At 36.3% G+C, this 24,643-nt stretch overlaps 1 protein-coding gene across 18 annotated transcripts in view; it reads left to right on the top strand.

The window, feature by feature from the left end:
• PTPRD (protein tyrosine phosphatase receptor type D) overlaps positions 1 to 24,643 on the top strand; it is a 541,446-nt gene that overhangs the window by 392,896 nt on the left and 123,907 nt on the right. For 11 of the 18 annotated variants that reach the window (XM_061132759.1, XM_061132767.1, XM_061132760.1 and 8 more), the window contains 2 exons: positions 6,524 to 6,684; positions 15,292 to 15,404. In XM_061132759.1, coding sequence (XP_060988742.1) covers positions 6,524 to 6,684; positions 15,292 to 15,404 — 274 coding nt within the window. The remainder of the gene's footprint in view (positions 1 to 6,523; positions 6,685 to 15,291; positions 15,405 to 24,643) is intronic. The other 7 variants (XM_061132761.1, XM_061132763.1, XM_061132776.1 and 4 more) reach the window with 1 other exon arrangement.

The raw sequence follows: 24,643 nt of genomic DNA on the forward strand, positions 1-24,643 counted from the left end.
TGGATATAGAATGTATTTGCCAAGTCCTTTGCGTAAATCCTTATACTGTACATATCTTTCCTTTTTTATCTACTTCTAAGAAGGTTTGGAATATATTGAGTTTTTAATCTTCTTTTGATGCCATTAGAAAATCTGAAAGTCAAGTCAATCTTTTTCTTGGACATAGTGAGGAAAATGGGAAAGGAGACTAGCATATATGCATTTAGTGGGCATGTATTCTCCAGAATGACTGCTGAGCTTGTCCTACTTAAATTCAGAAAATATGCCCTACTTTTTAAAAAATGCAGACTGTAAATAAGTATATTTACTGATCATGGAAAAATAAGTATGCTCTCTCATGTTTTAATACTGTCAGTCATTTGAAAAAAATGAGCATTTTATTCAACAAAGATTTTCTGGGAACCCACTAAATGCAAAGTTCTGGTTGCTTTAAGCATACAAACATAAATTGTATATAAATCTGTACCTTCAAGGAGTTTATAGTTTCATTAAAGAAAATAAGGCATATACACAGATCAAAACACAATATAGTTTGACCACTACCGTTAAAAAGCAAATAGGACTACCTCAAATTATTAAAATTATTTTACTTACATTTTGTGAAATGACTAATTATTTCCAGTTAAGGAGAAGAGAGCTTCAACAGAGGCAGAATTTAAATGAGGACTTGAAGATGAGTTGAATTTCAGGAGCTAAATATTACAGAACTTGAGACAGCAAAGAGAAAATACAGCATTCTGGTAGTAGTAGCAAGAAGTCTGTTATTATAGAATATGTTACACCAAGAGAGTTCCAGAAAAACATCTATTTCTGCTTTATTCACTATGTCAAAGCCTTTGACTGTGTGGATCACAGTAAACTGGAAAATTCTGAAAGAGATGGGCATACCAGACCATCTGACCTGCCTCTTGAGAAACCTGTATGCAGGTCAGGAAGCAACAGTTCGAACTGGACATGGGACAACAGCCTGGTTCCAAATTGGGAAAGGAGTACGTCAAGGCTGTATATTGTCACCCTGCTTATTTAACTTATGTGCAGAGAAAATCATGAGAAACGCTGGGCTGGAGGAAGCACAAGCTGGAATCAAGATTGCCGGGAGAAATATCAATAACCTCAGATATACAGATGACACCACCCTTATGGCAGAAAGTGAAAAAGAACTAAAGAGCCTCTTGATGAAAGTGAAAGAGGAGAGTGAAAAAGTTGGCTTAAAGCTCAACATTCAGAAAACTAAGATCATGGCATCCGGTCCTGTGACTTCATGGCAAATAGATGGGGAAACAGTGGAAACAGTGGCTGACTTTATTTTTTTGGACTCCAAAATCAGTGCAGATGGTGATTGCAGCCATGAAATTAAAAGACGCTTACTCCTTGGAAGGATAGTTATGACCAATGTAGACAGCATATTAAAAGGCAGAGACATTACTTTGTCAACAAAGGTCCGTCTGGTCAAGGCTATGGTTTTTCCAGTAGTCATGTATGGATGCGAGAGTTGGACTATAAAGAAAGCTGAGTGCTGAAGAATTGATGCTTTTGAACTGTAGTGTTGGAGAAGACTCTTGAGAGTCCCTTGGAATGCAAGGAGATCCAAGCAGTCCATCTTAAAAGAGATCAGTTCTGAGTGTTCATTGGAAGGACTGATGTTGAAGCTGAAACTCCAATACTTTGGCCACCTGATGTGAAGAGCTGACTCATTTGAAAAGACCCTGATGCTGGGAAAGATTGAGGGCAGAAGGAGAAGGGGAAAACAGAAGATGAGATGGTTGGATGGCATCACTGACTCGATGGACATGAGTTTGGGTAAACTCTGGGAGTTGGTGATGGACAGGGAGGACCGGCCTGCTGCAGTTCATGGGGTCGCAAAGAGCCAGACACGACTGAGTGACTGAACTGTACTGAACTGATGTTATATGTGGTAAAGTTAAAAAAAAAATTGTGGAGGCCCTTAAGAATCATGCTAAGATGTCTAATTTTTATTTAGGAATTGCCAGAGTGTCTCCTGAAGGTTTTGCAGCTGCAGTTTAGGATAATATCTCTAGTAGCAGTAGACACTACTAGAGGAAAGAACTTCTTGGTATGGTTTGGGTGGATGTGGATGAGGTAATGAGAAAAGTGGTATTGTGACAATGGAAAGAGGACCTGAGGCCTGAGGCTGGAGAGAACTGATCAGATAGAATCAGTAAGTTTTCATTCCTTGCTGTTGAGAGGAAAGAGAGATTAGCAAGTCGAAAGGAGGGTATATCTGGGAAGCAGAAAAATAACCCGAAGTTCTTAATTTGAGGATAGATGTAGGAGTCTCTAGGAACTGAATTTGGAAATGAAGATCTGGGACGTAGCAGAATTACTAAGTTAAGGACCATTAATGGGGAAGTAATCTGCATAGTGGTTGGAAGTTAAAGCTGAGGATCACCTTGCTACACAGGAGTGAAAAAGAGATAGCAGAGAATAGAATTTAAGAATACTGGCTCATCAAATGGATTCAGAGACAGTTAACAAGACATAGCTATTTGGAAAGATCAGGAAGGGATCTGTTGACCATAGAATTAGGAGAACCAAAGGAGAGCATTATTTTTTAATTGAAGAATAGCTAATTTACAATGTGTTAGTTTCAGTTATATAGCAAAGTGATTCTGTTGTACATATCTGCATGTATCTATTCTAGTTCAGATTATTTTCCCTCATAGATTATCACAAGATATTGAGTAGAGTTCCCAGTCTTTGTTGGTTATCTATTTTATCTACAGTAGTCCCTCGCTAATTTATCCTTCTCCTGCTCCTTTCCCCTTTGGTAACTGTAGGTTTTCTCCTATGCCTGTGAGTCTATTTCTGTTTTCTAAATAGGGTCATTTGTATGTTTGTTTTTTTTTAATTAGCTTCCATGTATGGAGTGGTATCATATGATATTTGTCTTCCTCTAACTTTCTTCAATCGGTATGATAATCTCTAGGTCCATCCATTTTGCTGCAAATGGCATTATTTTGATCTTTTTTATGCTTGAGTAATATTTTGATGTGTGTTTGTGTGTGTATATGTATTCTTTATTCATTTATCCATGGATATTCAAGTTGTTCACATGTCTTGGCTGTTGAAAATAGTGCTGCAGTAGACATTGCGGTGTATGTATTTTTTTGAATTATACTTTTCTCTGGATAAATGTCTTAGAGTAGGGTCGCTGTCTTATATGGTAGTTCTATTTTCAGTTTTTTAAGAACCTCCACAGTTCCTGTTCTCCACTGGCTGCAGTTTACATGCTCACCAACCAGTATAGGAGTGTTTATTTATTTGTAGACTTTTTGATGATGGCCATTCTGATTGGTGTGAGATTATACCTCATTCTCGTTTAGATTTGCATGTCTCTAATAATTAGCACTGTTGAGCATTTTTTTCATGTGCCTCTTAGCCATCTGTATATCTTCTTTGGGGAAATGTCTATTTAGATCTTCTGCCCTTTTTTAATTGGGTTGTTTGTTTCTTTGATATCAAGCTGCATGAACTGTTTAAATTGGAAGTTAATGCCTCTTCAGTCACAAAGGAAAAAGTTTTTTAAAAAGGCTTGGTCCACTGTGGCTAATCTGGAACAGGTGTCTGGATGTGTAAGAACTGTATAAGGTGAGGTTAGCAAATGAGAAAATAGGATCTACGGTGGTGCTCGAGTGAGAAGAGGAGAAACAGGCTTTTTTTTAAATTGAAATAATAGCTGATTTATAATGTATTAATTTCTGCTGTACAGCCAAGTGCCTCAGTTACATATATATATATGTACATATACATATATACAGAGAGAGAGAGAGAGAGAGAGAAATGTTGATTAGTTGCTAAGTCATGTCTAACCCTTTGTGATTCCATGGACTGTAGCCTGCCAGGCTCCCCTGTCCATGGGATTTCTGGAGTGGGTTGCCATCTCCTTCTCCAGGGCATCTTCCCAACCCAGGATTGAACCTGCATCTCTTGCAATGGCAGTTGTGAGTGTGTGTGTATATACATAGATATATATGTATATATACATATGTACATTCTGTTTCATTATGATTTAGCCCCAGAGATTGAATATAGTTCCCTGCTATATACAGTAAGACCTTACTGTCTATCCATTCTAAATGTGATAGTTTGCATCTGCTAACCCCAAACTCCCAGTCCAGCCCTTCTCTCCTCCCCTTGGTAAACACAGATCTGTTCTCTGTGTCTGTGAATCCATTTCTGCTTCATAGATAGATTCATTTGTGTCATATTTTGGGTTCCCCATATAAGTGCTATCATATGGTGTTTGACTTTGTCTGACATTTTGCTTAGTATAATAATCTCTAAGTCCATCTCTGTTGCTGAAAATGGCACTGTCTCATTCCTTTTTCTGGAGGAGGGCATGGCAACCCACTCCAGTAGTCTTGCCTGGCAGATCCCATGGATGGAGAAGCCTGGTGGGCTATGGTTCATGGGGTTGTAGAGAATCAGACATGACTGAAGTGACTTAGCACACTCCTTTTTATGGCAGAGTAATATTCCATTATATCTGTACTATTTCTTCTGTACCCATTCCTCTGTTGATGGACATTTAGGTTGTTTGTTTCCATGTTTTGGCTATTGTGAACAGTGCTGCTATGAACAGTGAGGTGCATGTGTCTTTTTAAAATTTTTCTTTTCTGAATATGAAGGAGTGGGATTGCTGGATCACATAGTAATTCTATTTTTAGTTTTCCTTGGAACCACTTTACTGTTTTCCATAGTGGCTATTCCAATCCACATTCCCACCAACAGTGTAAGAGGGTTCCCTTTTTCCACACCCTTGTCAGCATTTATTATTTGTAGACTTTTTTGATGATGGCCATTCTGATCAGTGTGAGGTGATAGCTCATTGTAGTTTTGATTTGCATTCCTCTAATAATTAGTGATGTTGAGCATCCTTTCATGTGCCTGTTGGTCATGTGTATGTCTTTGGAGAAATGTCTATTTAGGTCTTCTGCCCATTTGTTGATTGGGTTGTTTCTTTTTGAGCTGTATGAGCTGTTAGATTATTCTTAAGATGTGGGGCAGCTCATGACTGTGGACTCGTCTCTATTGGTAAAGACAGTATTTTAAAGATGGGAAAAATCAAGAGAATCTTCTTCTGAGATAATCTAAAATAGGACAGAACAAATCTAGATATTAGAGAAATAGAATTTATGTATATTCAGTCCCTTCCTTCACCAAGTAATTTTGTTGCATGTATCTTTCCAACTGTACTGAGGACTAATTGCCAAATATAGTGGTACATATTTAAAATGTAAACTGTGATGATTTTATATATTTATTTATATACACACTGTGAATGATTACCAAGATTAAGATAAGTAACTCCTTTGTATCTGTGGTGAGAAAGCTTAAGATCTACTCTCAGTAACTTTTTGGTATATGATACTGTGTTACTTACTATAGTCACCTTGCTGCACATTAGATTTGCAGGACTCATATTGTAATATGTATTTCTCTGTCTGGCTTATTGTACTTAGCATAATACCCTGCAGATTCATCCATGTCATTGAAGATCTTGGCAGGATTTTTCTCCTTTTGATGGCCAAATAATATCCCATTGTGTGCATTTGTATATGTGTGTACATGTAATCACATTTCATTTGTCCACTCAACCGAAGGAAACTTTTAGATTGCCTCCATGTGTTAGATATTGTGAGTATATTGCAGAGAACACAAGTTTGCAGATATCTCTTTGAGACAGTGATTTCATTTCCTTTAGATATAAACCTAGGAGTGGGATTGCTGGGTTATATGGTAGTTTTATTTTTAATGTTTGGAGGAACCAACAACTACTTTCTATAATAGCTGTGCCAATTTACATTCCCCTCAACAATATATAAGGTTCTCTTTTCTCTTTACCAATTTTCTATTGGGACTAATCATATCAACCTCTGACTAGTACTGTAATAAAATTATATAAAAGCTGCTAAGTCCTTTTAAGTCCTCAAAATATTATGTTCTAGAAAGCCATATTATCACTTCCATATATCTTGCATCTATATAATTTGAACACTGAACTTTTGAAGTTTTAGACTTTAATGTGCAGTACTTAGGACTGCTTTCATAATATAATATTTAAATATTGATATTTTGCTGTATAAGTATGTATTGAGTGATTACATCTTAAGGGTTGGAACTATAGTATTTTTGTTTATTTTTCATTTTGTATGTAATACGTTGGCACAGTGTAAATTGCTCAGTGAACATTTTGTGACTGGTTAATTTACTGGTACTTACACTTCTTAAGATCATTTACTATTCCAATATATAGATCGCAGTGAGAGTTATCTATGAAAATAGATACCATCAAAAATTATTTTATTGTGAAATACTTTATAAAGAAATTTAGATTGCAAAAAACTCTTTTTTTCTTCCTTTCCCTCCACCTTTTAAATATTTTGAAACTACTATGAAATCCATAACATCTTGAATCTCTGCTTCTTCAAGTGCTAAAGATGCTGTCTAGAAAGTCCTTATTGAGTTAGTCATAACTAACATAGACTCTGTTTTTCCTCAGAAGATGTATGCAACCAGCCCTTACTCTGACCCTGTTGTGTCAATGGACTTGGACCCACAGCCCATCACAGATGAAGAAGAAGGCTTGATTTGGGTTGTGGGGCCTGTGCTCGCAGTGGTCTTTATCATCTGCATTGTCATAGCTATCCTTCTCTATAAAAGGTAGGTTTGCCCAGCGCCTCCGCGGCAGTCTTGGGGGCTGCCTTGTTTTCAAAGACACTATCATCCTCTCATGGTCATTATGTGGTTGATCTTCGGAAAACTATTTCCAGTAATCACTGGGAGGAGAAATGTATCCATTAGCGTTAGAACAAAATATAAAAACTGAGCTCATTCAGTGTGTGGTATAGACTCTGTTGCCCAGCAGATATGGATCCAATCTCCATCTTCTGAGGTACTTACACAGTATGAGTTCTTTGCATGACAGTTGAGATGTTGTTATTCACAAGCAGATAATCCAAAGCAAATTAGATCATTAATTGCTCCATTTCAGCATGGATTTTTGAAACACTATTACAAGTCTAACTTGCCCGAGTACTGCGATTTTTTTCTGTAGCTATTTCTCAAAATTTAGCAAAAGTAGCTAAAAATGGAAGATGAATTTTTTCCTCTTCTAACCCTTATTCCACATCTTCAGTATTGAATTCTCATCTGTGTCCAAGAGGAAATCCAAGGTACTATTTTCCTTCTTAGTGTCTTTGACCACAGGTGGGATGCAAAGAATCCACAGTAACCCATATTTTCTAATGTACTGTTTTGTCAATCCTATATCTGTCTCCATTACATGTAAGATTTTGTCCCCTAGGTCACTGCTTAGTTGGATAGAAAACACAGTAATTATTTTTCCACTTCTTCCTGAACTAAAAAAATACAATATTCAAAGTGACTGAATTACCTTCCTTTACATCAATTTTTCTTTGAATCCAAATTTTATTTTCATGCAACTCAATCTATGTTCCTGTTTTCCTTTGTAGTGTCTCATCTTTTAGAATGCTACTGTGAAGGTACTCCCTTCTACTGCAAGATAATTTTTCTCTTTGAGACCCAAGTTCGATTCCTGGGTCAGGAAGATCCGCTGGAGAAGGAAACGGCAACCCACTCCAGTATTCTTGCCTGGAGAATGCCTATGGACACAGGAGTCTGGTGGGCTATAGTCCATGGGGTTGCAAGAGTTGCACACGACTAAACCACCATCCATCACCATAACCTTGACCTTCAAAATTAGATGAGAATGTCTTCATTTTGATTCTTGCTTACATGTTTAATCTGACAATCTTATCTTCATTATTTCTTTTTGCTACTCCTGTAACTCCTTTCATTGGTTTACATTAATTATTCCTACCTGCATTCCTTTGTTCTCTGAAGAGATTTTTTTTTTTTTTTTTTTCTTTTCCCAAAGCTCTTCTCTGGATTCAAAACAGTACTTTTCAAGACACTGCTCCTTTGAATAACTCTCTTCTGAGACTGTTTTCCAATTTCATTCCAGGGCTGAGGGAAAAAAAAGTCAAGTTGAGGAAGTTTATAATCCTAGTGCATTAAATTACCTATCCTCTTTCAGAATTAGAAAGAATGAAGAAAAAAATCATTATTTTTCCTAATCGTTACCATTGCTTAATTGTCCACTCCCTACAATGGCTGAAGAAGCGAATGAATGAAGGCCAGAATATCTTAGTTGATGGTTTCAGTCTCCCCCTTCCAGTCTGCATCTTATCAGTGTGTATGGTAAGGAGCCTGTTGTATCTGATCACTTGTCTCTTGTGTAAGAGCTAAGGCCTGGAAGCTCAAGGTTCCCACGTGCCCCAGAACAGTGGAAGATCCTGTGTGAGTTAAGGCAGGCAAGAGCTTGTACCCTTCGCTTCTTATGTACTGCACTTATTACCGGAAGAGAATAGAATAAGAAAAAAGTAAAAAATACATGTTTTACAGAAAACAACTATAATTCTAAGTGTTGACATCCTGCTGTGGGGGTCAGAGGAGAAAATTGCTTGTTGGCAACTTTGTTTCTAGATCACATGACGTTTGTTATTACTCAGAATGAACAAGATGCTTACCTTATTTTTAAGTTGCATTTAATTAGGATCTATCTGGCTATCATTAAGTCATGCCACTTAATAGATATGTGCATGGCCTTGTAAACTGGTTACATAAATATGGAGAAATAAGATTCCAACCTTAGTAATTAATTTTTCTTTATCCACATATGCTTGAAAAATATCAACTCAGTTATTTTAATTTTTCCTAATCCTGCAAAAAAGGCATCATATTTAAAGATATTATGACTATTTAAGTTGCATTTTAGTGTATGCATATGTGAGCATTGTCTAAAGCAATTGTTGGGAAATGCACACATCCTCAAATACTAAGTATATTTAGCTAACCATCTGAAAGCCCATGAAGCATTTCTGAAATAGAAATGCTTGCTTCAGCAGTAAAGAACATTCCTGACTTGAAACTCAAGTAGACCCAACAATGTCCTTCCTGATTATCATGAAACAGTTCAAGAGGAAATCTTCTGTAGGCAATGAATAGTGTCTCTAATAGCTTGGAATCTGAGCAAAGAAAATTATATAACAAACACTATACCTCTCTTTTTAGATGTTTTTCAGTTTATACAGAGGTCATTGGTAATCACTCAGAATTGATTACTGTCATTACTATTATTAAAGTATTTCACTTTCTGTATGCAAATAATACTGTAATTAGGGAATGAGTATGTAATACTGCTGACTCACAGTATCTTGATAATCCTGTTGGTAATATACACCTGTTTACAAGACTACTTTGTTAGGAATAGATCTATAGCTGTGGCTGGTTTGTCCATATAAAAAAATAAATCTCACTGAGTCAGTTGAGGAGATTTACTTCTATTAATTAGAGTAATATGGAATAGCAGTTATTTTCATTTTGCGTTCTGTTCATTTGACTTTGTTTTAAATGTGCTAAAACCCATAATACATTGATAATCAATAACAAAACATATCACTGAGGCTTTGTAAGGGTCTTAAAGGGTCATCAGAATAGTATTAATGAAATGTTTCGTAGATCTTTGTTAATTTTCCTGCACTAAGATTTTTTTTAAAAAAATTCTGGACTGTATCTGTGATACATGTGCAATGATTTAACAGTTTTAACTTCAGAGAGACAATGTAGCAAGATTTAGAAAAAAAAAGTAAATTAGGAAGCAGGAAACATGAGTTCAAGTCCCAGCTTTGTAACTAGGTGGCTATAGGGGATAGAAAGTCATGCTAACACTCCAGGCCCTGGTTTCTTCACTTCTAAAATAAGTACATAGATTAGATAACTGACCTTTTTTAAATATGAGAACCTAAAAAAAAAATCAAGTAATAGAATTAACATTGTATTATTTTTTACCTTCAGTGCACATGTATGTTTTCTAAATGACTCCATGTTGCCCTTCATCTATCTTCCCCTACAAAGAAAAAAGAATCCATAAAGTTGAATGTTCTTTGATGTTCATCTACCCTGCACATCTGCTACATCTGTAAGACTTTTCAATCATTAGTTCTAAAACTGTTCAGGAATTATTTCTATAGAAAATATTCTTAAAATGTAAATCTAAGAAAAGCATTTCAAGATGAATAAGTATTTATTATATACTATGAAAGGGAAAAATGGATTAGGATGTTAGAAAGCACGAAGACATGGTATAGACCTTTCCTAACAGTGGTTCCCTGTGGACTCTACCTCTTTAATCTTCTTTTCGAATCAGCCCTACATGTATTCCCATGGTATCAGAGTCCAGAATATTTTGAGATGCTATGAAGAAATAGGCATCCACACTGAGCTATGCCTTCTCGCCTTTGAGCAGGTCCTTTGGAAAGCCTTTCTACTCATTCCACAGGCACTTGTCTTGACCCAGCAAACTCTCACTTACCCTTTAGAAGTAAGCTAAGATCCACTTGCTAAATGAAAGCCTTTCTGAGTGTCCATCTCATGTCCTCTTTTAGCAGTTAAGTCTGCCTTAAGGCCCCCCCTTCTCTATGCTTCTAAAGCACTTTCTGCTTATCTTAATCATAGAACCTACCGCATTACTGCCATTGCCCATTTCCTTGGCTTTCTGCCCCCACTAAACTGTAGATCAAGGACTCTGTCTTATTCCTCATGGTATTTCCTTATGCCAAGGCAAGTGCATGGTGCAGAGGGCTACTGAATAATCAAATTTACAAGAATCAAATAGTGGTAGATAAACTCAGTCCCCTCCTCTTATTTATTCCACCTCTCATTATCACCTTCATCTTGACTGGCAAGAGCTGTAATGAAATCCTTAGCCTGCAATTTAAATTTCAAAAGATTTTAAACTTATAGATATTTGCACAAAATATGTACCCATGTGCAGTAAGGCTGACATTTCTGTGGTAGAGGAATGAAGTGGAGAGTATGCACTGGTTCATCCTAGTATTCAACAGCCTTTTCATATACAAAACTGGCAATTCACTAAGTATTTCACTCTGTCAGAGAAATAGGTTTTCCTACAATGGATTCACTGATGACTTCACTGATTGATTAAAAATAAGCCAAGTTAGGAACACTTGTAGGATTTTTAAAAACTTGGCATAACTAGCTAAATCACTTTAAGAATCAAAAGAACCTGTGTGTCTGATATCATTTTCATTATTCACTTTGTATATGTGTGTGTGTGTGTGTGTACAGTTTAAATGTGGACTTTGTACTTTTCAAAAGCTATGGACTGGATTACCTTAAGGGAAGATATTGTAGCAATATGGGTGTATAGTTTGTTGGCTGTGAGGTAGACCTGGTATCTTTGTTTCTTGCAATTAAGAACTCACAAAATATTTTGCAGTTTGCCTCAACATGAAGACTATTTAGATGAATTCTTTTAGGTGAAGGTTACACTTTCTGCATAAAGAACATGGTTAAACAGTCCACATTATTATCACAGGTGAAAGTGCCAATGAGAGTGAGCTGGAAGCCTTCACATACAGTAGTGCCTCTGTGACTAGGAAAATATGGGTCATGTCAGTGACTGGTAATAAATGGCTTTTCTGGATTAGCACAGCTATATAGATGGGTTATGCTCTGTAGATATAATGATGAGTATTATATTTTCCAAAACTGAAAATGTACTTAAGCTTTTACTGGGAAAAAAAAAGATTTATAATCACCTTACTTGCTAAAATGTGTTTGAAGAACTCATCTCTGCCACTTAATTACCTTGTGGTATATTATACAATTGTGCAAATTTTTCTGCAGGTCAGTGCAATTTGCAGGTGTTTTAAAGGAATGATGTACCTCTTAACAGAAGACTGTTTTTAATGAACTAAATTTCTTATATGGGATAATGTTATAGTCCCATTAAGTACATTAGTTGTTGTCTTATGGCATGTTTTTTAAAAATCAAATAATATCTCTACCATCAAACTCTTCCTAGGATATAATTAGTTGTGGCAGTGTTTTGTAGGTTGATGAATAAAAGTGAATCTGACATTAATACATCCACAAATGCTTTGCTTAGCCATGTACTCTCATGTCCTCCATTTGCTTCATGATTAGAGGCCTTGGAATATTTTGATATGCTATCATTTTCTAATATGTGTCAGTGTATGTCCCTAATGATGAGCTGTTAAATCTTGGTTGTCATGGTTACTCTTGTTACCATTGGCCAACTAACATCTAGCCTCTCTTTTTCTTTTTTGCTGCATTAAAATGGAGCAGTAAGCCTGACAGGTGAGGAATAGAGAACAAACCCCTTTAATGCTCAGTACAAAAAAAAAACCAAAAAAGACAGGTACACTTTGGAGGTATTAAGGGGGTAAGGGTGGAGGCTGGAGATAAAAGATGAAACTGGCAAAGGGAACATGGACAAAGCCTAGGTATAAAAAGTAATTTTGATATTAAAATGATTCAGGAAGTAGTAGTTTATATGTGACGATAAAATAGATTATTTAAAGGTAAATAATTTAAAAGGTAGTAAAACCTGTCTCTGAGTTTTGTTTGTAGTTAAGGTTAAATGAGCATTTGTATGTGTTAACGTGAGTCATTTTTGTTTTGTTGTGTTTGTTTTTACTGAAAGTATGATCTCAAGACCCTTTGTACAGGAATACTAACATCTTTATACCCTGCTAATATCGATGGCAATACTTTAGTAAGAATTTGTATTTAATTCCAAATTATTTTCCCTGTCCTCTAGCCTTGAAGAATAATAGCAATAATAATCATTCCTATATTGCTTGCTTATTTACTGATCAGTCCAAGCTAACCTTTCAGCTTTCTAACACACACACACATTTATGAATTCCTGGTTAAAATTAAGCAAAGGATCTCGATGCCCATCTAACCTGCCTCCCTTCCAGTGTTATATTCAGTGGTTCTCTATGGAGACAAGTAGCAAGAACACCATTATATGCCATTTAATGCTTTGTAACAGTAAATTTCATTTTTTAAAATGATTGTTGTTTCTGATGATGATCAAACTCTTCATCCTGCAAATCTTGCTTAGAAATTCTTTGTTAGAAAACTCACATTTTAACACATTTCTGTTTAGAAACAATGCGGTAAAGTGTGGGCAGTCAGAATTATTCGTGTTGTGATCATCAAAACTAAATGAAGCAGAATGAAATTTAAACAGCTGATTTTCCTATCTGGCTAGGAGTTTTGGAAACTGGTTTCTCAGAGATTATCTTATTTAGACAGACTGAGGGAGAAGTTAGTTATTAAATGTCAGAACACCCCTCACACTTATTACAAGAGTGACTTGTCACTTTAGTCTCATGCTCTGGGTTTTCCAAGACTCACTGGGCAACAAGATAGGATTTTCGCTTTCCTGGTACCAAAGAAACTGACCAAATGTCTTTACAGAGTGTTCTTTCTTCTCCCCCTGCCTCACTGCCACTCAATCTGGCCTCAGTGCAACAGAAGATAAGGAGGATGTCCCCCAATACCTAACAGTCAGTGTCTCCTTGCCCAGATATTTCTTCATGAGGCTTCTATAATCCTGCAAGAAGGACTGTAGAGCCATTCTGGAAAGAGATACAAATCCAGGTTTTAGGCATCGGATCTGGCACATAAGTTAAAAAAAAAAAGTGCCAGACTGTGAAAAGACCAAAACCTGAGAAGGGCCACTGGGATTACTTGGAAAAGACCAACCATATGTTTGTTACACTTGAGATTGATTGACTTTCCAAACTTGGTGGTGTTTTGTTAACCAGTTTATCTTTGATAGTAAAGCATGTGTCTGTATCATGAGGCTAATAATACTCACAGCATAAACACACTGACATTTTCTACTCTGCAAGTGGTTGTCCTGTCCTTCTTTCACATTGTCTTGTTAGCCCCTTTTTCTCTTCCTTTTCATCTATCTCTCACCAGCCTTTCATCTCTTCTTTTTCTTTCCTTCTCATTTTCCACTCCATATAACTGGAGCTGCCAGTTCCTCTGGCATGCCTCCAATTCACTGCTTTCCTCTGACTGGTAGTATGTTTGGCAGTACGCTATGTCCTAAGGCTATATTTGAGAATTTTAGGTAGAAGCAGTAAATCCTGAGACAGGTTAATCCAAGGTTCTGAGAGAACAACATGTCTAACAGGACTCACCCCCCCCCCAAAATTCATCGCACTGAGGACGTTTTGCCAAAGGCATTGCACTTGAGCAAATCAAGTATACTTTCCCTTCGCATCAATCTTCCCTTCATCCTCTGGTTGGTTTCATTCTATACAGATGAGCAGAGATGGGAAGAAAGGCTATTTAACAGGAGCCCTCTAGCTAACCATGGGACGACCTGGGTGGCACTGGATGAGACCCCATTGCCACAGCAGCACTAATGAGCTGAACCACAGTCATATCAAAAGGGACAGAGAGTTCCTACCCGCTCTGCACCCTCCTCCCAGATAAGAATGTCTTTGCTCTGAGCAGGGTGAGATGCTCTGATTATGACTCCAACCTGGAGATTGCTGGAATCTGTATTGGGGAGAAACCACTGTTTGAAAAGTTCTCCCTTAGTTAAGTGAGTTTTTCATCTAATTCAAACTTAAGGAAAATATTTAGGTGCCACTCTGTGATTATTTGTCTGGAAAAAACATGGATAAAGCAATCTTATGAAAAAACCTGACATTTGTTGCAGAGACATTTTTAAAAATTACGTCATGACACTTTAAGCAAAGATGCTTACCTTAACACCATAAACAGGCAACATGACTTTTTCCTTGGAATTTAAAAGAGAAAAAGGATGTTGGTTTGGTGTGGTCCTGATTCTCCTTCCAGGTATCAGGCTAACTTGAACTCTTAGAAATAACACTTACTGTATTTATCTGGTTATGGGAAAATCCAATGCAGGTCCACTTTGTAGTCACCAGTCATGAATCCTGCAGAAGAAAGGAGGGGGGCAGATTTAGCTGTTTAGCTTGAGGCCAAGTAGTTTCTGAGTTTATTTCCATGGTAACTACAATCATAGTATTGGTTATTAGGGTTAGTCTATGCTTTTACTCCCAAAGAGAACTAGCGGACAAGGAAGAAAAGCTGAACAAGTTTCCAAACCTATCTCACCAGCACCTCCTTATGCCTAAAGGCAGAGTGTCTGAATTATTTAATTCTAGAGCTAAAGGAGGACTTAGAGATCATCCACTTAAAATTTTCAGACCTGAGGAAATAATGTAGGCCAGGAGAGAAAACTACAAATGGGGATGGGGTGGGGGGAAGGGTAGGGTGGCAACACATGCATTATTGTTTGCCTTTTTAAATCGGTTTCAGTTTTTTTGGTTGTTTTATTCTTAAATTTTTATTCTCTCCCTGTAGGAAAAGGGCAGAATCTGACTCTAGAAAGAGCAGCATACCAAACAGTAAGGAGGTCCCTTCACACCATCCAACAGACCCAGTAGAACTGAGGCGCCTTAATTTCCAAACACCAGGTAAGAAGCATGACTCATCTTGTCCAGAACAAAGTGTTTACTGAAAGTTTTATAGCCCCAATGACATCACCATGAGAGGTGACTGTATCACTTTATTTCAACCAGTCGTTTATATTCTTTCTTTACTATTACTGAGACTCAGCAAAACATATATCTTGAAAGGAAATTATATTCTTTGTGAAAATCTGAGGTGGGGTGGAAAAAGGAAAAAAATAAAATTTTTCCTTCAAATTTTGGAAAGCCTAAAGTCTTAAAATTATTTGCCATTTTTATGAGCTTATTAGCACACTTGATTGTTTTCAGTGACAGCTATCTGGAAAGAATCCAGTTTCTTACCTTATAAAGTGAATGAGTGGATGGATGGAATGTTACCTCATTCATCTCATTGGGAAAGAATACATTTTTTAAATCTATTTCCCTATTAATTTGTGTATGTGTTATTCTGAAAGAAAGGGAAGGGGAAGAGAACAACAAGGGAAACAATTTGTATGTTACCTTTACTGAATTTCACCAACCAGTTGAGGTTTCTTGCTGAGCAGATGCTCAGAGTGATTGAGGATAGGAAATATATGTTTGTTTCTTAAAGAACATTAAGTGCTTCAACAGAGGAAAAATATTATTCCTGCTGAGGGGTGTTTTGTTCAGCATTGTTAATGCAAGGCTAACTCCATTTTGCCTTTTTTCACCTAAATCTTATTTATGCCAAAATGATGAATGGTAGAGACAGCTAAACTATACAGCTGAGTGGCATTGTCTCAGTACCTGATGAAAATGAACAGAATTAAAGAGCTGATCTAAGAAGTCCATTTGATGACAATTTGTTGGTAATATTGTGTCCCAAATCGTTTGAAAGTTTTCTGTGTCAAATGGATATTCTACTCATTATGGTATACCACAGACTTACTAAACTACACATTTTCAGTGAATTGCTTGGAATTGAAAATGCACGGTTTACTGTATTTAGCATATGTGTTATTTTACATGTAGATATGCCATAGTAACTAGTAACTATCCAGTTAAAAGAAATGCCTGGAATTTTAAATGTGACTCTACCAATCACCATAGACGTGGGCTTTTTAAAAAATATTCTATCTCAAATGAGGTTTATTCTTTAAAAAGCAAAGATATACCTTCGTCAGTGTGACAATCAAAAGAAATTTTCCATATAACTAAATTTCTCCTGATGGGCATTTATTTAAGAGGCTTAGTATAAAGGCAAGGTTAGCAGCAAAATAGAGCCAGTGGGAGTGCTGTGCCTCATCACCCCCAGCAACACGTGAATGGCTACCATGCAGAAAGCGTTACTAGCAGAGTGCTGGCAGCTACAAGGGAAATACCAATGCCTTCAACCAAGATACCTCCATATTCAAGAATGCTAATAAGAATCTAATTTCCCCAATGTATGTGGGAATATTAGATCCCTTTATAGAGAGAACCTGCTAAGTTCCATATAAGTCACTGGAAAGAATGAAGGGTACAATTGAAGTGACATCGCTTTTATCAGCAACAGCTTTAACAAAGTAAAATGGGGACTTAGGCTTATGGCTAGTGTTAGTTACTCAGTCGTGTCCAACTCTTTACAGCCCTGTGGACTGTAGCCTTCCAGGCTCCTCTGTCCATGGGATTCTCCAGGCAAGAATACTGGAGGAGGTAGCCATTCCTTCTCCAAGAGATCTTCCTGACCCAGGGATCAAACCTGGGTCTCCTGCATTGCAGGCAGATTCTGTACCACCAGATTCTGTACCAGATTTTGAGCCACCAGAAGATACCATTTAACTCTTGGTGAGGTAAGATTAAACTTACCTCAAATGGATAGTGGAATAAAGTGGGCAAACAGTAAAAAGGAGAGAGGTGGTTTAAGAGGAATAGAATAAAAGAGAAATTGTCCCAAGATCCTAGCACGTCTGTTCACCAGGGCAGCGTTATGCTGTAACCGCCTCAGTTAAGCAGTCTGGTTAAGTCTTGGTTTGTTGAAATAGTCTATGTGCCTCCCAGGCTCTAGAATGTGGCCTGCTGTCCTGAAAATCTGACCAGTTTACAAAGAAAATAGACTCACGTGTTAATGTAAAGTTCATAGAGAATGTTACAGTTTGCTTCAGCCAGTGTGAATTGTAGCCTGTGGCTATGAATTTAATTACTTGCCAATAGGATAAGAGCAGAAGTTGGGATTGCTAACCAAGTAACCTTATTGTGCTAATCCTCCCTGGTTTGTAAATAATCAAGGGCTTTCCTGGATGATCAAATAAAATGATTCTTTTATGCTAAAACACTTTTCTTAGGTATTGCACAGGAAGCAATTTTAATTTTTACTTATATTTTTGGATTTTAAACCATTCACCCTTCAGTTTCTGAAATGTGCTTTTATATACATCATACCTTTGTGTATATAGTTATGTACAACTATTATATAATATGACAGTGTTACTTAATGGTATGCATAAGTAGAGACTTAACAGTCCATGATTTTCAGTGAAATCAGAAACCTGTGATTTATATAACCAGCCCCTAGCACAGAATTTGATCTTGAAAGCAAACTGATTTCTACTTCTGATAAGTCTGTTGTGGATGACAAAATGTCAAACTAACATTATCATTTGAAATTCAGTAGGTCTTTCAGAAGGTAAAGGAAGCTTATTGCTTAGTTCACTGATTCTTAATTCTACTTCCCTTTAAAAAAAATCATCTTGTGAATGAAAAATCTATTTACATTTTGAATTACTTATTTTTGTTGGAGCGTCTGGGTTTAAAGAGCCAGATCTTTTTCCCAAATTCTGCTTCATATTCAAAAAATACTGAAACATACATACTAAATTTCATATAGATACAATATTTGGCATTAAGTACTTCAAAGAATTATTTCCCTAATTGTAGTACCACAAACACATATGTCTCTGGGTCTGGGAAAGGAAAAGGTCAGAGTTTTGTCTCTGGGCACTCAGCTGAAGCACAAAGTGAACACAGAGAAATCTGTTCTTTTCATGATACCGTCTCTGTGAAATTGTGGGATGTGGAGAGGAACTTTGCTTTACGCATACTTGCCAAATTTGGGGTGATAATCAGGTCCTTCTGTTTGTTAAACACTGTATTCAAGCATCTAGACAGGATTAGAAATGCTCACACTCTCCAAATTAAGAGCAGGTACCTCTGCTTGTAGGTATTTTCCACGAATATATTTATCTGTCTGTTAAGGATTTCAGATGGCAGTATGCAGCCAGGTTGTAACTGTGAGAACCTGAACTACCTAATCTCTTAAGAGACTATGGTTTACAACGGTGACATCACTTAATGGTCTGCAGGGACAGTCAGAACTGGTATGGAATATGTCAATTGAAGGGATCATTTAGCTAAGGTGAGACTTACAACCTCAAGTGGATAATGGAATAAAATGGACACAATGAGTGAGGGAAGAGATGTAGTAGAAGAATGTTCTAGAATTAGTAACTAGTCATCAGTTTTTATAAATCTTTAAGATCTGTGAAGGAAGGGAAGAAAATACTCACTTATAAAAGATGCTTTTAATGAAACCCCTATTTAAGCCTTACACATCTCTGGACAGTGGTAACTGGATATGTGTTAGGATGGCTGATAGATGAGTTACATGTTAAACAAGAGTGAACTACTTTTTTGGTGGGAAGAAAGCTTTTCTTATGCAAAAAATTTCCATGTTACTGTATAATCAGCCCATCAATATTTCTTAATTATAAAAGTAGTGCATGTTTACTGAGGAAAATTTTTTTAAATAGGAAGTGAGCTTAACAATAGTTATACTTAGGTTATGGCTATATGGTTGTGCAGTGTATTGTTTAAATTTTGTGTGATTTTTATAAGTTGTAAAAGGCAAAAAATATACTTTTAGAAAAGAAAAATTACTCTTTATCTCGCTTTTTCTTCTTTTGACATATTTAAAATAAAATGTAAATGATTTCCTATACTCCAATTTTACTCTCCAGAAATATCTACCATAAAGAGTTTCATGCATATATTTCCAGAATTTTTTGTGTATACAGTTCTTTAAATAATATATATAGCAGGTATATAGATACAGATGCATTTACATGAAATTTCTGATTTTAATATTTTTAACTACATTTTCCAAGCTAATATATGAAGTTTTATCTCCTTTAACAGCTGATAGTATTGATGATATTCTGTTCAACAGATGTCACAAAATATATCATCTCAGTCCTCATTAATGGAGGTTAACTTATTTCCTGCATTTTGTTCTTACAAAATATACTGTACTGAGCGGTACTGAGCCCAGACCTTCTCACATTGCTGTTATTTCTGAATGATAGGCACCTAGAATTGTGATGGCTGAGTCCTAGGGCAGGCACATTTTACTTTACCATTTTGATAGAGATTGTCAGTGATGGATATTTTTGAAATACTGTAAAAAGCCTTACCTACTGAGTAGCCCATCTGGGATGTGGCCTCTTGAATTGGACACAATGACTAAAATAAATATAATATTGTCAAAAGATGGTGATTTATAAGAAAACCAAAATATTACTGGTATGTGGTCCTATTTCTATTTTTTCCAACAAAGCAAATTTAGAAGTCCAGCATCTTAAGGAAATAAGCTTTCTTTCTAGTATTAAAAAAAAATGTAAAGGAACATCTAACTAATACCATCATGTGGCATGCTAGTCAGCACCTTTCTTTGTGCCTGCAGACTTCTCCCTCAGACCAACCCACTATGGTCTGAATTGCTTAGAATTTTTTTCTTTCCTAAAAAATTATTTCTTCCAGTATCTCTACCCCTGACTTAGAATCCTCCCTCCCACCACTCCCAATTTTTATTTTTTTCCACACAAAAACAAAACTCTAGACTTTTACTGGCTCCTTTTAGGAAAAGAGATTTAAAAATTGATGATCAGATGGGACAATGTAAAAGCCTCGTTTTCATTCCATGAATGACCTTAATGTTTTGCCCTAAAGCATACATGGACGGTAGGTGATTGATGGGCTGTGAAAAACAAAAACAAACTCATAAAATGTTAACGTATCAGAAATAGCAGTATCAGCAACAGAAATGTCTGCATAGCAACTGAGTGATTTTGAAAGCTCTTGAGGCATCTCTTCTGATGCACTAGTAGTATTAACTGGATCAGTGCTAACAAAATCCATTTTTATATGTATCTCCTTATATTTTATTTTGTACTGTAGGAAACTTAGGCAGATACCTAAATGAATAATGCTAGATGTACTCTTTTTGCGTTTCAGAAACATTGATTCTTTGCATCTAAATGCTAAATTTCTGATATAAAGGAACATGGGTTTGTTCAAATCCTGCATTTTGAGAAATCCTACATAAAAATGAATTTTAATTATGTCATTTAGTGCTTACCTGAAAAAGCACTCTTGGAGTACCTTTCCCTTAATTATGATCCTAGTCATGGATTAAGTCAAAATGTCATTGTCGTACTAAGAAGCAATTATACCTTACAAATCAATGTTCTCTTTTGTCTTTAATTCACCATTCATTTGTGAGGCAAATTGTAAACATAGAGTATTTATAGTTATTGAACTTATGCTAAGTAGTACATAAATGATGTGAAAAGCTGACAAATATTTTGTAAACTAAGTTGCTATTATTTATTAAGTCAGGTAAATAAAATTCTGATTTGATGAACAAAATAACATTTCTCTGTCCCATGGCCACAACCTGTCTTCAGTCTTTATCACAATATGTTAGAAAGGAAACCATGAAGACAGTGTTACTGCATTACCACACATGAATATTAACAGCAGAATCATCTAAAAGATGTTCCACCATTATTAGTGACCTCAAAACCTCCAGTTAACAAAGTTTTTATAGTTTTAAAATATCTACTGACATTTAATGCAGTGTTGAAAAAATAAGGCAAGTATTTGATAAACATTTCTCTATATATAAAAAATTCATTTGAAACTTAATATTGGTTAGAGTACTGACCTCATAAAATAGAACATTTGAAAAGCAAAAACATGATATTTCAGGGGGGTTTTGAAAACATGTCTGCCGAATAGCACTACAGTGTTTAACATGAACTAAATGTATACATTTAAAATATTTTCATGGAAGCTCACAATGTCTTGGTAAGACGTAACAAAAAATACAGGTGTGTGTATGGGTGTCTTTTACTTGTTCCCCACCACCAACACAAGCATACCTTCTAAATGAAGCTAATGTATTACTGACACAGTTTCTCAAACTGAGGATAGTTTATGATGCCATTGTTACTGCATGAACAGTCCAATTTCACAAGTCCATATTTATGTATGTGACACCACTCTCCCAGGGGTGTTCAATGATTTAAGAGATGATAGCATGGCGTAATGGGAAGTTCCCTACATGAGAACTGGTAAGGTGTGGGATCCAAACCCCCACATAGCCATAGTTTACTGATACTGATGGCCTTGATCAAGTCCTTTTACTCCTCTGAGCTTCGTTTGCCCTCCTAGTGGACTTAATCTGAGAGGAGCAGGGATAGAGGATGAACCATGGGAGAAGTACACATTGGCCAGTCCCACACACACTACTCACTGTCTCTCCTAGTGCGTTGTGGACACAAATATGCTGCCTCTCACTTTGAGCATTCTTAGATTTTAATTCACACACCAAAGGAACATTCCGCTCTTCTAAAACAGAGGTCACTGTTAGCCAAATGTGGCCTCCAAAGTTCTTTTCTTTGACCCCCACTGGATTTCAACAAGATTTTTAATCAGTAGTGAAAATGGAGGAAAGTAGCATAATTGTCAGGATTTTCAGTTGCTACTGAAAGCCTGAGAAGCCTCACCCTCTTGGCTCTCTAGTACCACTTGGAAGATATCTGCTAGAGCTTTCCAACCTTCTAGAAGCTCTCCACAGTCTATAGCAGCCCTGAGGGTAATCCTGACATTGAAAGAGAACATCAGCTGCCATTCGTCACAGTGTATTTTTTTTTAAATAGAGAAATATTTCTCTTTCCTGAGACTCCGTATTGAAAGTAGAGAAATGAAGAACAGTGCTAGGAGATTCCTGGTTGCACAAAAATGGGGAGGAGGACATTTCTTGTGAGTGTTTACTATTCAATATCTGTTTATATTTTTACTTCTTTTCCTCACTGACTTGGGCCCTTTAGCACTGGAAACTTTGCCCCCTGCTTTAGAAGATCATAACTTCAATTCCAGAAATAAAACAGTAGAAGGATGCCAAAATCACATATGATTTTGTTACTTACTAAATGGGCTAAAATATACAAATCACTTAACTTTCCTAGCCTTCAGAACTTTTATATAAAATGATAATGCTAGGCTAAATAATGTCTCAGACACCATGATTTTTAAAGTTTTACATCTTATAAGGAAGCCATTACAGAGTTACTATCAAAAAAAAAAAGTAGCCATTTTTTTTTCCTCCAACCTAAGGCAGATTTCATTGACTACATCTGTCATTTTTCATGTTAACAGTGTGTATTGTTGATATCATAACTCCGTAATGAAAACTCTGCTCCGATGCAATGGGTGCCTTCCTTTAAAATGCATTTATGTTGTGCGTTTGTAGCTTTGAACTGATGAGGTTGAGACCTTAGCATGTCCTCATCAGCTGTGAGCTGCACTTCAAGCTCATTGCTGCTAATAATAGCTAATGGAGACTTGGAGCAGATTCAAGGGTATCACCAGGAGAAAGCTGGTCTCATTCTTATGTACTCTAATATGATTTTTGAATGAAAAATGTTACAGGCTCCCCCCAAAAAAATCCCCCAAAGATTAAAAGGTATTACTGGGCAATTTTTAAAATGTCAATGTCTGGCTCCCAGTCCCAGATATTCTGAGTTAATTGGTCAGGTGTGCATCCTGGAAAGAAGGGATTTTAAAGCACCTCAAATTATGCTAATATGAAAACACTATTCTAATAAAAACTGGTTCCCAGACTGTGAGCAGTGACCAGGTTGCCAAACAAGAGTGAAAAGATACTTTGGTGAGGTCAAATTCATAATTTTCTTAGTGTCTCCTATTTCATTTAGATTCTAACATACTTGATTATATCCTGTAAACTTTTATTTCCACATTGGACAATGGAGAAGTTTTGGGAGAATTGTAGCATTTTGCCACAGATCCTTGGTGATTATTTTCTGATATGAGCTAAAGAGTTTCATATTAAATAATAAATGCTGGAGAGGGTGTGGATAGACGGGAACCCTCCTACTTTTGGTGGGAAAGTAAATCAGTGCACTATGGCAAACGATATGGAGGTTCCTTAAGAAAAACCTAAAGATATATCCAGAGAAAACTAATTCAAAAAGACACGTGCACCCCAAATGTTTATAACAGCACTATTTACAATAGCCAAGACACGGAAGCAACCTAAAATGTCCATCAACAGATTAATGGATAAAGAAGAGGTTGTGTGTGTGTGTGTGTGTGTGTGTGTGTGTGTGTGTGTGTGTATACATACACACTGGAATATCTTACTCAGCCATAGAAAAGAATGAAATACTATTTGCAGCAACATGTATGCACCTAGAGATTATCATATTGTACTAAGTGATGTCAGACAAAGACAAATATCATATCACTTATGTGTCAAATCTAAAGTATACCAATAGACTTATTTACAAAACAGAAACAGATTCACAGATATAAAAAGCAAACTTATGGTTACCAAAGAGGAGAGGATGGGGGGAGGAGTAAATAAGGAGTCTGGGATTAGCAAATACAAACTCGCTGTCGTGTCCCACTCTTCGTCACCCCATCAAGCTCCTCTGTGCATGGAATTCTCCAGGCAAGAACACTGGAGTGGGTAGCCATTCCCTTCTCCAGGTGGTCTTTCCAACCCAGGGATTGAACCTGGACCTCTAGCATTGCAGACAGATTATTTTACTGACTGAGCCACCAGAAACATGCAAGTTTCTACTCTATAGCACAAGGAACTATATTCAATATATTATAATAAACAATAATGGAAAAGAATGTAAAAAAGTTTATATACATGTATAACTGAATAATTTTGTTGTATACCAGAAACTAACAGAACACTGTAAATCAGCTACACTTTAATTTAAAAATTAATAATGAAAATAAATGAGTTTCATGTTAGAGGAGTTTCATCCCAGATCTATCCTTTAGCATAGTTTTTATGTTGACATTTACTTATTTTTAATACACACATGATATGCATATATTCTTATAAGGTAATTTGGCTAGCTAAAAAAATGTATTAAACTTAATTTTAAAAATTGACAATTCAACTGTGTAATTTTCTATTTTGTAGACTA

This window comes from Dama dama, chromosome 29 (assembly GCF_033118175.1).
Source record: "Dama dama isolate Ldn47 chromosome 29, ASM3311817v1, whole genome shotgun sequence".
Classification (NCBI taxonomy): Eukaryota; Metazoa; Chordata; class Mammalia; order Artiodactyla; family Cervidae; genus Dama; species Dama dama.